The 13,904-nt window shown below is 40.0% G+C and overlaps 1 protein-coding gene and 1 pseudogene across 1 annotated transcript in view; both read left to right on the top strand.

Annotated features, from left to right (window-relative positions):
• The window catches only part of LOC122556853 (putative ammonium transporter 1), a 197,060-nt gene that overhangs the window by 24,764 nt on the left and 158,392 nt on the right, over positions 1-13,904 (top strand). Inside the window, exons 3-5 of the mRNA XM_087995464.1 lie at positions 6,139-6,228; positions 11,293-11,514; positions 13,744-13,817. Coding sequence (XP_087851590.1) covers positions 6,139-6,228; positions 11,293-11,514; positions 13,744-13,817 — 386 coding nt within the window. The remainder of the gene's footprint in view (positions 1-6,138; positions 6,229-11,292; positions 11,515-13,743; positions 13,818-13,904) is intronic.
• LOC148147575 (large ribosomal subunit protein eL28 pseudogene) lies at positions 7,233-10,221 on the top strand (annotated as a pseudogene).

The raw sequence follows: 13,904 nt of genomic DNA, 5'->3' as shown, positions 1-13,904 counted from the left end.
TCCAAGTTCTCAATTTTCCCCCAGTGATGTGGTTAGCTGGTGATGTTTGGCAATAATTGCACACTGCAATGATTTTCCATCTTGCAGAAGCTCTGCATCTATCAATGTAAGTGTAACCTGAGAATGGATACTTTTGACATAGTTGAAAGCAGCTAAAAGTATGGTGGCACGATGGCATTATGATACATGAATAGATTGTCAAGTAAAATTAGTTCTGGCTCCATGTGCTTTTTTATTAATCAGCATGCAGTTTTAATTGTATTATACAGATCATTGAAGCCTTGATATGCAACTTTCTCCATCCTGTTGTCCATTCATTACGGTGGCTGCAGTTCCCTTATAACTAGCCTCAGTCCCATTTTCATTTACTTTGCTACCAGATGAAAAGGCAGGTCTGAATATCAAGTATTTTTACTTTCAATGGCAAGTTTTAGGAAGCCTAGGAAACCAATGAAGCAATACTACTTTCAGATTTTTATAATAAATCATATTGCAGCTTCACTTGAGGAATTAGCATGTTCAGAGGGATGGGTCCTTCCCTTGAGGGAGTTGTGAAAGTCAGACTAACAGATTTGAGTAACATGCGTGGTTCAGTAGGTTTGAGCTGACTTTGTGATCGTTTGCATTTTTATTAAATCTGATAAAATCTACATGTTCCTCCGATTTAAAATTCTCCCCATTGTTTCAAGCACTTGTTCCTTTTCATATGCAATGGTCATTCATACAAAGCTGGAGCACTGTGTACAGTTTTGGTCTCTTTAGATGTATTTACCTTAGAAGAGTGCAACAGAAGTCCAGACTGACTTGAATGTGGTGATTAAGCTTTGGGCAGAGATTGAGGTAATTTGGTTTACCTGTGCTCTTGGAGGAATACTCATTAGATAGACATTAACTTTGCTGTCTGTAACTATATTTTTTTCAGCAACTCTTCTACTTTGGATGATGTGGGTATTTTTGGTCATCAAGAGTATGAAGGCTATTTCTTGAATGATGACATTTGACATACACCATAATGTCTTTGTGTTAGATGCTATCTGAACATCAATTGAATGCAAACTCATACTGTTATCTAGGGTATGAAGTCCCTGATCCCCATCTGGGTATGATGTGTGCAATATCTCTACTGATTAAATCTTAGCCACCTAATCTTGTTGTCTTTCCAGTTGGAAAATGATGGTGAGTTTTCCCATTTCAGACGTTACTTTTGCCATTTAGTTCTTATAAGTATGCAATGTTGGTTGTGTGCTTTCAATGAATTTAATGAATATAAAATCACAGCAGCACGTTTTAAATTTTGTGTTACATGATGGCAATGGTTGACATTTCTTGTCAACATGGAATTTAAAAAATGTACCTCAGGAGATCAAAATTTCAATTGAGAAAAAAATTGTGAGGAGAGTACATGGGAAGTGAAGGGCTTTTGCCCGAAACATCGATTCTATTGCTCCTTGGATGCTGCCTGAACTGCTGTGCTTTTCCAGCACCTCTAATCCAGAATCTGGTTTCCAGCATCTGCTCATTGTTTTTACCAAGTATTAGTGGCGAACAAGGGGTGGTGAATAATGGCAGACTGTGTGATAGCAAGGCCTGTTGTATGGGGTTGGCGTTAAGGACATGGGAGAGCTCAAGTCCTAACATTATTCAACTCGATATTGAGCTTGGAAGGCTGCAGGGTCCCCAGGCGAAAAATGAGGTGCTGTTCTTGCAGTGGTACTTCCTCTGTAGCTTGGAATACCGTGTAGCACTTCAGCTTGTTTCATTTTAAATTTCATAACTGTATATAACATGAGAAGTGGCCAACAAAGATTTTCTTGACCTGCACTATTGAGCATTTTTTTGCAATCTTAATAAGACCATAAGACACATCAGCAGAAGTAGGCCATTCAGCCCATCAAGTCTTTGCAATTCATTGAGATCTTGACTGATCTGATAATCCTCAATTCCACTTCGTTGCCTGCTCCCTATAATCCTTGATTTCCTGACTGTTTAAAATCTGTCATAATTTGGAGATGCCGGTGTTGGACAGAGGTGTACAAAGTTAAAAATCAAACAACACCAGGTTATAGTCCAACAGGTTTATTTGGAATCTCTAGCTTTCAGAGCCCTGCTCCTTCATCAGTTGGTTGTGGCACATCGGAACTGGCAGTTGATGAGTTGAACATCGTACCTCATTCTTTTGAGGGTGTCCTTGAGTACTTCCAGGTGGACCCCATGGTTTTTGCAGCAGAGATGGAGGAATTCATCAGCCAAATGAGACTACGGGAATTCTTTCAAGATACCAGCAGTAAGCCCACCAAGACACTGGAGCAGTCATCGCAGGGATTCATAGAGGAGCGACCAAAGAAGGAGTCAACTTGGACCCCACTGGAGGGCCGCTGCCCTGGGTTTGACTTGTCTGCTCGAACTGTCAGAAAATATATAAATGCCAGATTCATCAGTTACACCCATAAGGTAGAGCAAACCATCACCCGATCACAATGCAATGCCATCAATGCTCTCAAAACCAATCACAACATTGTCATCAAACCAGCAATAAAAGAGGAGCCATCGTCATTCAGAATAAATCAGATTATGCAAGGAAGTGTACCGACAACTGAATAACCACGAACACTACAGGCAACTACTGGCCGAATTGACCAAACAGCACACCCGTGAACTAACCACATTGATCAGGACTTTGGATTCAGTCCTTCAGAGTTCCCTACGGACCCTCATCTCACGTACTTCTCGTGTAGGTAACTTCTACTGCCTTCGGAAGATACACAAAGCCAACACCCAGGACGTCCATTCTACCAGGCAATGTGTGAGAACCTCTCTGGCAATGTCGAAGACATCCTGAACCCATTGTACAGGGGACCCCCAGCTTCTGTTGCGATACTACAGATTTCTTACAGAAGTTTAGGACCAGTCAAACCGGGAACATTCCTCATCATAATGGACATTTCAGCACTCTACACCAGCTTCCCCTACATTGATGGCATTGCAGCAACAGCCTCAGTACTCAATACCAACAACTGCCAATCTCCGAGCCCCATCCTACAACTGATACGCTTTATCCTCGACCACAACATTTTCACCTTTGACAAGCAGTTCTTCATCCAGGCACATGGAACAGCCATGAGGACCAAATTTGCACCCCAGTATGCCAACATTTTCATGTACAGGTTCGAACAAGACTTCTTATCTACGCAGGACCTCCAACCACCATACACCAGGTATATTGACAACATTTTCTTCCTCTGGGACACATGGCAAGGAGTCACTGAAAATACTACACAGTGATATCAACGAGTTTTGTCCCACCATCGCACTCACCATGGACTACTCTCTAATATCTGTCTCATTCTTGGGCACATGCATCTCCATCAAGGATGGGCATCTCAGCACCTCACTCTACCGCAAATCCACAGATAACCTCATAATGCTACACTTCTCCAGCTTCCACCCGAAACATATTAAAACGTAAGCCCCTATGGACAAGCCTTACGCATACACAGATTCTATTCAGATGAGGAGGAACCTGACGGGCATCTGGAAGTATTCAAGGACACCCTCATAAGTACAGGGTGCGATGCTCAATTCATCGACTGTCAATTCCGACGTGCCACAGCGAGAAACAGTAATGACCTCAGGTGACAGACACAAGCTGCAACCGACAGGCTACCCTTCATTGTCCAGTATTTTCCAGGAGCCGAAAAACTACACCATGTTCTTCGCAGCCTGCAACACATTATCAATGAGGATGAGCACCTCACTAAGACCTTCCCCATGCCTCCACTTCTTGCCTTTAAACAGCCATAAAAAAACTCATTGTTCGTAGCAAACTGCCTGGCTTTCAGGACAACACCATACAATGTTGTCACGGTAGATGCTGCAAGATGTGTCAGAATGTTGACAGGGATAAACCATTACACATGTGGACAACTACCACCATGTACGTAGCAGGTACTCCACGCAACTCAGCCAATGAGGGGATGGTACATTGGCGAGACCAAGGAGAAACTACGGCAACGATGAATAGACACCGCACAACAAGCAACAGACAGAAGTCTTCCCTCACAGCCGGCGAACACTTCGGGACAGGCAAAAACGCAAAGTGGCTGAGCAGAGGCTGCTAGCCAAGTTCGGTACCCATGGAGATGGCGTCAGCTGGGACCTTGGGTTCATGTCACACTGTAGGTGATCCCACTACACCGGCGCGCGCGCACACACACACAATTCTGCTCGCTCTCACATGCTGACACATACATTCCCACACTCTCAAGCACACACGCACCCTCTCACAGACTTATACTCCTTTACGCTTACGCTCTCTCGTGCGCACACCCACACACTCTCACAGACACTCATATCCCCCCCTCCCCCCCCCCCCCACACACACACACACATACTTGTGGACACACACACATGAGTTTGCGGGGTGAATTTGTATTAGCAGAATTACATTTTATTTTGCTCAAAAACTGCCTGAATCCATGTAAGATCCTGTAAATCCATTCTTTAGGTTAGAATCGGTCTGAACTTTGTGGCACAGGACAGCTCACACCTTAAATACATTATCCAGGCCGACATGACACCAATAGTTAAAGTTCACTTGAGAACGTAAGTTTAAAAAAGTTCTGCAATTTACATATGAAAGAACTGAAAATGATATGTTCATTCTAAAAGATGAGAGACTTAACAAACAATCTCGGTCTTTTTCAATATATAATTTCAGTTACATCACATTGTAAACTTTTGCTATAAATTCTGAAAGCAAGTGCTTCCAAGTAAACTTGTTGGACTATAACCTGGTGTTATGTGATTTTTAACTTAAAAATCTGTCAGTCTCATCTCTGAATGTATATCTCAGCATTGAATGATCCAGCCTTGACAGTCCTCTCATATAAACAATTCCACAGATTTACATTCCTCTGAGAGTAGAAATTCCATTTCATCTACGTTTTGAATGTTTGACCCTTATTCTGAGATTATATCTTCTGGTCCTCGACTCTCACAAGGGGAAACAACTTTTCCACAAATACTCTGTCAAGTCCTGTAAGATTCTTATATGTTTCAACAAGGTTCCCTGGTATTCTTATATATTCTATTGGGAACAGGTCCAAACTATCCAACTGCTTCTCACAAGACAGTTCTTCCAAACTTGGTATCAGCCTAGTGAATCAATTGGGCTGTTTCCAATGCCAGTGTACTTCCCATTAGATAAGGGAAGTTCACAGTATTCCATGTGATCTAACTAATGCATGTATAGTTTTAGCAAAACCGCTCAACTACTGTACTCCATTCTGAAGAAGAAATACACAGTGTGATGTTTCTCAGGAAACTCAATTACAGTAGAATAGTTTCAGGGAAAGAGAGGACACAGCTCTTTTTTTGAGCACTAGCTGCCATATTCAGGCAAGTTAAATGTCCAGTGATGGTTGAAGGTTCATAAATGGATTGATGAGTAAGGGGATGAATGTGTGGGATGAAAAGGGACTAGGTTTTGGGATGAAAAGCAGATTGGGTAGTTGGCATTTAACTGAGTGCTTGGTTGTGAAGCTAGCCAGGTGTCAGAGCCACTGCCTGCTCCGTGATCCCACCATCACTTAATAGTGATGTTATTGGGCTAGCTGCAGACTTGCACCTTTCAGAGAAGAAAATTTCCCTCCAAAGTAGGTGTCTTTCAGATGTTATAGCCAGACATTTATCAATTAAATTTGTTTGGAGGGTATTTTAAGATGGGGATGTCCTTGCATCGCCTCTCTGACAATGTCAGGGTCAGGTCTGGAAGTAAGACCGTTGCCCTCAGGCTGAAACACCTCTCATTGGGCTTACAGTCTACAGGGTCTTCCACACTTTGGGGAGATCTCTCATGAAGGTGCCCTGATAAGTCAGAGCAGGGTCAAGATCCAGAAATGCTCTAGACATCCACTCATATTCTGCAAGTAGATGATTCTGTCCGCTCAATATGGCTCAGTTATTGAATGTTTTTGTCAGTGATTCCCATGTTAGATATTTGTTAGAATTGGCAATATTGGCACTTGAACTCTTTTAGATACTTTAAATTCTAGTATATGCATATAAATTTGGATTTCAGAAAGAATCAATGGCAATATTATTAATGTAAAATTAAATGCTTTGTTTCACTCATTGCAGTTATGAAAATTGGATTAACTTGCTATGAAGTTGGGAGATCACCAGCGCAAAGTACTATTGCTATTCTGTTTAAAAATGTGGTAGATACGTGTAAGTATTTTTTATTTGAAGTATCAAGAGTGATGTTCTGATCATTTGTGTTCTTGTTTAACTTTTTATGAAGCAGTCCATATTCTTGGAGTATAGATAAATTATTTCAATCAAAACAGCTATTCCATCAATGGGAGTGATTGTTAGCACATGAAGTCATGATTGCTTATGGTCATTTCGTATTCACTTTTGAATCCTGGGATTATGACAGCATTTTGAATTTTCTGCTGAGGGATAAAGGTCTTATTAACATTTTGAAGAATAGGCTGCCGTCCTGCCTGCCTCCATGACCCTGACATTTCTGATGTGTATCCTCATTGTAGATGGAATGGGAATGCAATTTCTTTAAAATGAGTTTGCATCATGTGCTTCCATCATTCATCAAACAACTGGGAAGCATGGTGGCTGCAAAGATCGGTCTCAGAGCTGGCTTCGTCAATACCTTCATCCTGAACTTCACTATTGTCTCCAGAAACTGTGTGGAATTAATTAGGGCCAGCTGGGAAGCATTTATCCCCAACAAGATTATCTCGGCTGCCTTTGAGCAGGCCATAAGAGGTGGCTGAGAAGTAAAGTGTCAACAGCCTCTCAAGACCTGACTTCAGTAGTTGGAGGTTCAATGAACTCTCAAGTAAGGAAAGGTGAGTACTCCTCTTCATCTCTCTCACCAACACCATCCGATGTTTGTCTTACTATCCTTTCCATTATGTCTAATATGTCACACAAAACAGCTCTTGGCTCACTTAAACTACACCCATCTCTTCCTTTGAACTCATTTTGCTTGACACTTGCACCACTAACCTTTTACATATGCCACTTCAATGGCCATGAATTACTTTCAATACTCCCACTTCATAATATCATACATATTTTCCTTTAATATCTATCCATGATTGTTCCAATAGTATTGCTTCGATGCTGCTCAAACATCTATGATATACACTTGTTTAATTCACCTTTAGAACACAATCACCAATTTAGGCCCTTTCTTGCAGCAGCATATAATGAAGGGAGAGAAACAAGATGCAGAAGGGATTATCATCATTGTTTCCCACAAGCAGAGCAAGAAGCCTTGGACACCACTGACCCAGGCAGGATCATTGGAGAAGTACAAGAATGATGGCTTACTCCTGTGTAGAGTCTGTGTTACTCATGTCCCTGGTGCCAACAAGTCAGATAGGTCAGATTCCTGGCATCAGTTAGATTGTAGCAGTCAGCAGTGGGACACATGCAAGTGAGAGCACCAGAAGTCGTCAGCCACATACATATTATAACTCATGACTTCATGAGCAGCAGGCAACACTGCCCATAACACCTGGTCAGGAGATAAAATTTCCAGGAGGAATAAAATCACCTTAGTCCGAAAAGACCACAGAACTGCTGTCTCATTAAAGAGAGACAACTGCTGGTGGTCCTGACAGTCATCACACCTCATGCAAGGGGAAAGATTGACAAGGTGCTACCTTTATGGTAACCTCAGCCACTGCGGGAATTAAACCTATGCTGTTATCGTCACAAACTAGCCTTTGAGCTAAATGAGTTAACTGATCTCAGGAGAAGCAAATTAGGATCAAATGATGTAAAATTCTGGCTTTAGATTCTGTTGCAGGTAGTTGCAAAGATCTACTAAAGGCTTCCTGGAGAACACCAGCCGCCTCCTGCACTGTTCCTGCGATAGATTTAAAAAGTCTGTCTTCACTAGTTGACACTATAGGTACGCTGAATGGTAGGATCCTGGAAGCAGTGGAATATGTTACAACATGGAGGTTGAACCCCTCTGCTAATTAAACTAAAACGTCCAGAGAAGATCACCTGGCCTTGTCATCTGTTTAAAAATATGTGAATGAAAGAAGATCCCTGATATCCACCATATAACTAAGAAGTAATAATTTATTTATTTAACCTTAACAGTAAATACTAACAAAATTATTGATGAACTGAACACTCTTTCCCCTAACTAATTGTTATTGCTTAGTTGACCACAATTATATTAATATGTTGTTCCAATAACACAATTAATAATAATGGTAAGTTAGTTAATCCCCTAAAGTCCACAGAGATCGTCTTCTTCCTTTAGCCTTCTTTCCTCTTTTTCCTGAATCTACTGTCTTCTCCTGGGTAATCTTCATTCTTTTCACTGAGAATATTTTTTAGCTGTCAAAAGACGTTTTGAATGAATGGTGCCTTCTCAGAGATTTATCTTAAAGCTTTTCATGTTAGATGGGCAATTAGATCAGAGGGAACTTGTATGCCTGTTCACCGGTCCCTTAGATTAGCAGTACAGATGGGTTAAGGCATATTGTATACTTGCCTTTTTTTGCAGAGGCATGAAGTTCAAGAGAGGTTGGAATGGAATTGTATAAAGCATTGATTTAGCCACAGGTAGAGTATTGGAGTGATGTGGTAGTGCTGGAAATGTTTAGTTATGAAAAGAAATTGGGTAGACTGGGTAGTTTATTCGGAGCAGAGGAGACTGGGGTGGACATGATTGAGATGTACAGAATTAGAGGGCTGTAAATAGGGAGAAACATTTCCCCTTGGCAGACAAATCAATGACCAGGTAAGAGTCAGGAGGTTGAGAGAGAATATGAGGAAAATGTTCTGTCTCTCAGAAGGTGAGGGGAATCTGGACTTCACTTCCTGTAAGGTTGGTAGGGCTAGAAACCCTCATAACCTTTAAGTATTTAGATGTCCACTTGCAGTGCCAAGGCATATAAAGATATAGACCAAGTGCTGGAAAATGGGATTAGAATAGCTAGGTGTTTGTGCCAAACACTCTATGTGCCAAAGGGCCTCTTCTGTGTTGTAAACCTCTATAACTAAAATAAATCAGGTTCCCACAAAGGAAGAATGCAGCCATAAAATATCACTTCATAGGGGCTATTTTATATCCAAAGGATTGAGAGTTGAGAGGCAAATAGGATATGAAATAAAATTAGGGATGAGCATGCAGTTATCATCGATGATTTCAGCCTCACCCCTTACCACTGCCACAGTTAAGACCTTGCTAGTGATGGAGATGCTATTCCCTCAGTTGGCGTAAGGACATGCAACTGTCCTTGTCTTCAGCTGTCTCCATTTATGGACTATTTTGCCCTGAAAGAAAAAAGGAATTTGATTAATGCGCATGATGTGGTTGAATAAAGTGGCAAAATGTACAAGCTGTGAAATGCGATGTGTGAGGTTCAGGCAAAGCCATGATTGCAAGCTATTTTTCTTGGTTGACAGAGATTATTGGTAGGTGAGTGAATGAAGGTTGTGAACTGAGCAGTGTAAAGCTAATGGCTTGGTGTTGAGGATATGATGTAACAATTTTTTTTTAATTAACCAGCCTCTCTGAGACCAGGAATGTGCCGGTTGATCATAACCCGGCTACTCTGACAGAGTGAAGCTTCGAGGCATCAACATCCCTCACAAAATCCATGTAAAAACATCAACACACCTCCTAAAGTTAATATTAAAAACACATTGTAAGTAATAGAAATGTATTGGAGGAGGTATACATATCACTGTTAGAATTTATTTACAGTGGGGAGATTTTCAGTTCACCGTCAATAGGTGATCATCTAGAATCTGTCCAGTTTCCTGATTAAAAGGAACCAACCTATCTACAGCACTGAGTCCAACAATCTGAAGTCTAGAAACTCTTTCTCTTTCAATGGATTTATTCACCGCAGAATTGTAGGTATAGAGACAGCAACTGATGGGTAAGGAGCGGTGGTTGTCTTCAAAAAGTAAGCAGGTCAGCACAAGCTAGCAATATCCTATGAAGAAATTATAACAAGAAAAGCAGTGCTACCCTAGACAGTTTCAAGAACAAGTACCGAAAGGATCTTCACGTGTCTGCAGTTCGACATACCAGTGCTGTTCTGAGGAGTCAGAAACCAATTGTGTTCAAGAAGAATCACACACAGGCTACCACCAGTGCATAAACATGTAAAAGATGGACAAGACTTATGATTAAAATAAAGAAAGATTTTGAGTTTTTAAAAAAATACTCTGACATCATGGTGTTTAAGGTATATAATTTTTGCCAGTTTATTGAGTGCCAGTTGATAACGTTCTGGTGAAAACAAAGTTTATTATATTTGAAGATGAATTCAACCACTTATGTGATGTCATTAAGCACTTTTTGCTGAGGACCTAAGGGTTCTTACAGTGGTTGTCAGGATGACCTTTACTCTGTTAGTTTAGGGCAACTCTTGCCCCTCTTCTGGATCAAGGCCTCCAAGTACAAATTGAAATCTTGATGTTTGCTCTCCTTTGTTGCTCCATTAGTTAGTACTGTCTATGCACAGAATGTCTTACCTTGCCAATTTCAGTATCTGTTCCAGCCAGAATGCAACTCCTTCAGGAGATGCCAATTGGTTTTAAATAGTTCAGACTAACTTTAACTGATACTACTTTGTATAATCATGGACTGCTTGTTGATGCACACAATAATTCAAACACCATGTTGAGCAGTGGGCTGCAGCCAGCTGCAATGTAAATCAGCAGGAAGTACAAAGCTTATAAGATGGTTGCAGTGGAAGAAACAACACAAGCTTTATTGCACAATTTGATCCTTGTGTTGTTTGTGGATACTATCCAATTACACATTTTCAAACAGTGCCTCAGCAAATTTGGCAAATAAGTTGCATTAAGTAAAGCTCAAAACATAATTGGATATACTATCATTGTATGATATTTTGTGCTTATGTTCATTGCAACCTTATAGCTCTTGAAAAGGCATAAAACTTAAAAGTTTGAGAGTCTTAGTACTTTAAAACAGAGGCTTCATAACTTTCATAACTTTCACATGGCTAGTTTCGTGCTCTGCAAGTCAATAAGAAATATTAACAAATTAAAAAGTTTGGGCTATTGATGTGGAGGGAAACAGTGTAAAATAGAAGGATGCCTCAACAAGTTGAATATATTTATTAAAGCTTGGAATTTCTTTGAATATTTAAAGAATAGTCAAGCTACTTTGAGAAAAAGTATTAATTTCAGTCACTATAGTCTGACTTATTTCTGTGTACAGCACTTAACAATATCATATATATAATCATAAACTTTTTTTTGTAGTTGTATCTTTACTTGCCTACTGGATACATGGCTATGCCTTTGCTTTTGGGGATCAAGAAAGAATTATTGGAAGCAAGAATTTCTTTACTTTTGGAAATGTCAACTTTTCACACTTCTTTTTTAATTATGCAAGATGTGCCATCGTCACCACCATTGTATCAGGAGCTATTACTCAAAAGACAGAACCAATTGGTTACATTATATCCAGCTACATTTTGGCAGGTAGTGTACACTGCAGTTTTTATGGTTATGCATATATTGGATTTTTGATACACAAGATAGGTTATGCAGTTTGTACATTTACAGAGTACAAAATAAATAACCTACCAGCTGAAAATCTCTTTCTTGTAAATGACAATGAACTACTGAACTAGTAAACTTAGATGCATGAATGAGTATTGACTGATTACTTAACATTTAATTTCCTTTTTTGTAGAAATATATTAATCACTTTTTTCCTCTGGAATTAAGAAAACTGCAGTGTTTCTCAATATTTTAAACTCCGTTTTGTGCAACAAATAAAGTCTGTGCTGTGAATGTTTGACCAGGTGTCTGGCCCAAGTAAGCCCAATGTAGATATTTTTAAATCACCCTGTTCAGATGTGGTATGCACAATCAGAAACAGATGGAATTTGAACCCACTAAGACAATTGAATACAATTCAGAGTTCTATCTTACTTGGCAGTTGGCATAAACACCCATAGCAGTGCTCTCTGACTTTGTGCCAGTTCAAAATCTAGTCAATACTTTAAATTTTAAATTAATTGGCTCTTGATAAATTGGTCCAGTGGGCTGAGGAGTGACAGGTGGAGTTTAATTTCAATAAATGCAAAGTAGCATTTTGATAAGACAAATAAGAGCAGGACTTGGTTAATATAGGCCCTGGGTAGTGTTATCAAACAGAAAGACCTAGGGGTTCAGGTACGTACTTTCTTGAACGTTGCATCACAGGTAGACAGGATGGTTAAGAAGGCTTCATTGCTCACACCATTCAGTATAGCGGTTGGAATGTCATGTTGCAGTTGTTAGAGTATGTTAGTGAGGCCACTTTTGGAGTACTGTGTGCAGCTCTGGTCATCCTGTTATAGTAAGGGTATTATTAAATTGGAGAAGGTTCAGAAAAGATTTACAAAGGTGTTGCTGAGACTGGAGGGGTTGAGTTATAGGAAGAGACTGGATAGGCTGGGACCTTTCCACTGTCAAAAAGTGTGGCACTGGAAAAGCACAGCAGGTCAGGCAACACCCGAGAAGCAGGAGAGTTGACGTTTCGGGCGTAAGCCCTTCATCAGTATTAGGACTTTTTCACTGTTGTATGGGAGATTGAGGGGTCACATAGAGGGACATAGATAAGGTAAATCGCAAAGGTCTTTTCCCTAGGATATGGGAGTTCAAAACTAGAGGGCATATTTTAAGGTGAGAAGAGAGCGTTTTAAAGGGGCCTTAGGGTGGTTTGTGTGTGGAATGAACTGCCAGAGGAAGTGGTGGCTGGTGGTACAATTAAAACATTTAAAAAAAACATTTAGACAGGTACATGAATATGAAAGATTTAGAGGGATATGGGCTAAATGAAGGCAAGTGGGACGAGTTTGGTTTGGGAAACTTAGTTGGCATAGATGGAGTCTGTCTCCATGCTTTATGACTCTATGATTCTATGTGTATGGGGGAAAAAAATTTATAATAAAATTAATGGTAAACATTTGGATGGTTTCCTTACCAGGCTCTGCAAATGGATGTGTCCAAGGCAAAAATAACCTGAACAAACCCAGTCAAGTACAAACAGTGTAGCTCAAATGAAAAGAAAAAGAACTTTGGTGGATAGCAAAGTGGCCATACTATTATATTCTGACAGTTGGTGTACTATTTGGAAACTTTACTGCAATATCCTGAGAAAGGAGTACCTTTGCCAGCTAGAAAATGATGGTCTGACTCAGTGCTGTTTGCTGCACTTAGATTTCAGGGCATGGAAGATCTTATCCATCATCCAAGACACTCTTATGCTGTGTAAGCCAACTTCCATTTCCAAAAGCACAGCAATAAGCATGTTACCTTACACAAAGCCTTGGTTACACACCTGATGCATCAATGGACATCCAATTGACTGATCAGGCATTTGTCACAGCAGCTTGGAATGATCCATATTATTGAGAAGAATTCTCTCCCCCAGCCCCCATTTTGTAGATCAGTCTCAAAGAGATTACATCTCTATTTCGCAGTGTTTTTGTGAAATTGAGTTTGGAGCAATAAATATGTGATCATGGGCTAAGAACAGAAGTGTACATAACCCATGAGGAACACAGGAATTGCCTGCTCAAAAGTGCTGTTGCACCTTGAGGAACGTTCGTGCAATAGCAATATTCTATCTGTCATGTTTGATGTACAGTACGATGAAATACTTTGTGAGGACTTTAAAGTTGACTAATAGTTACATTTTCATATTGTGCTTTATTATAGGATTTGTTTATCCAATTGTTTCTCGGTCCTTTTGGCATCAGTCAGGTCTTTTTAATATAAATCTTCCAGTTGAGGTAAGTAAAATATTAAATTCCAAATCCTTTATATTTCTAGAATCATTTGGCCACTTGTGATAGGAAAATTATAATAAAATAGCAATT

This window comes from Chiloscyllium plagiosum, unplaced genomic scaffold (assembly GCF_037043375.1).
Source record: "Chiloscyllium plagiosum isolate Xiang-an unplaced genomic scaffold, Cpla_swu_hap1 HiC_scaffold_16, whole genome shotgun sequence".
Classification (NCBI taxonomy): Eukaryota; Metazoa; Chordata; class Chondrichthyes; order Orectolobiformes; family Hemiscylliidae; genus Chiloscyllium; species Chiloscyllium plagiosum.
The sequence above is the reverse complement of the archived record's forward strand: the minus strand, read 5'-3'. Positions and strand labels throughout refer to the sequence as shown.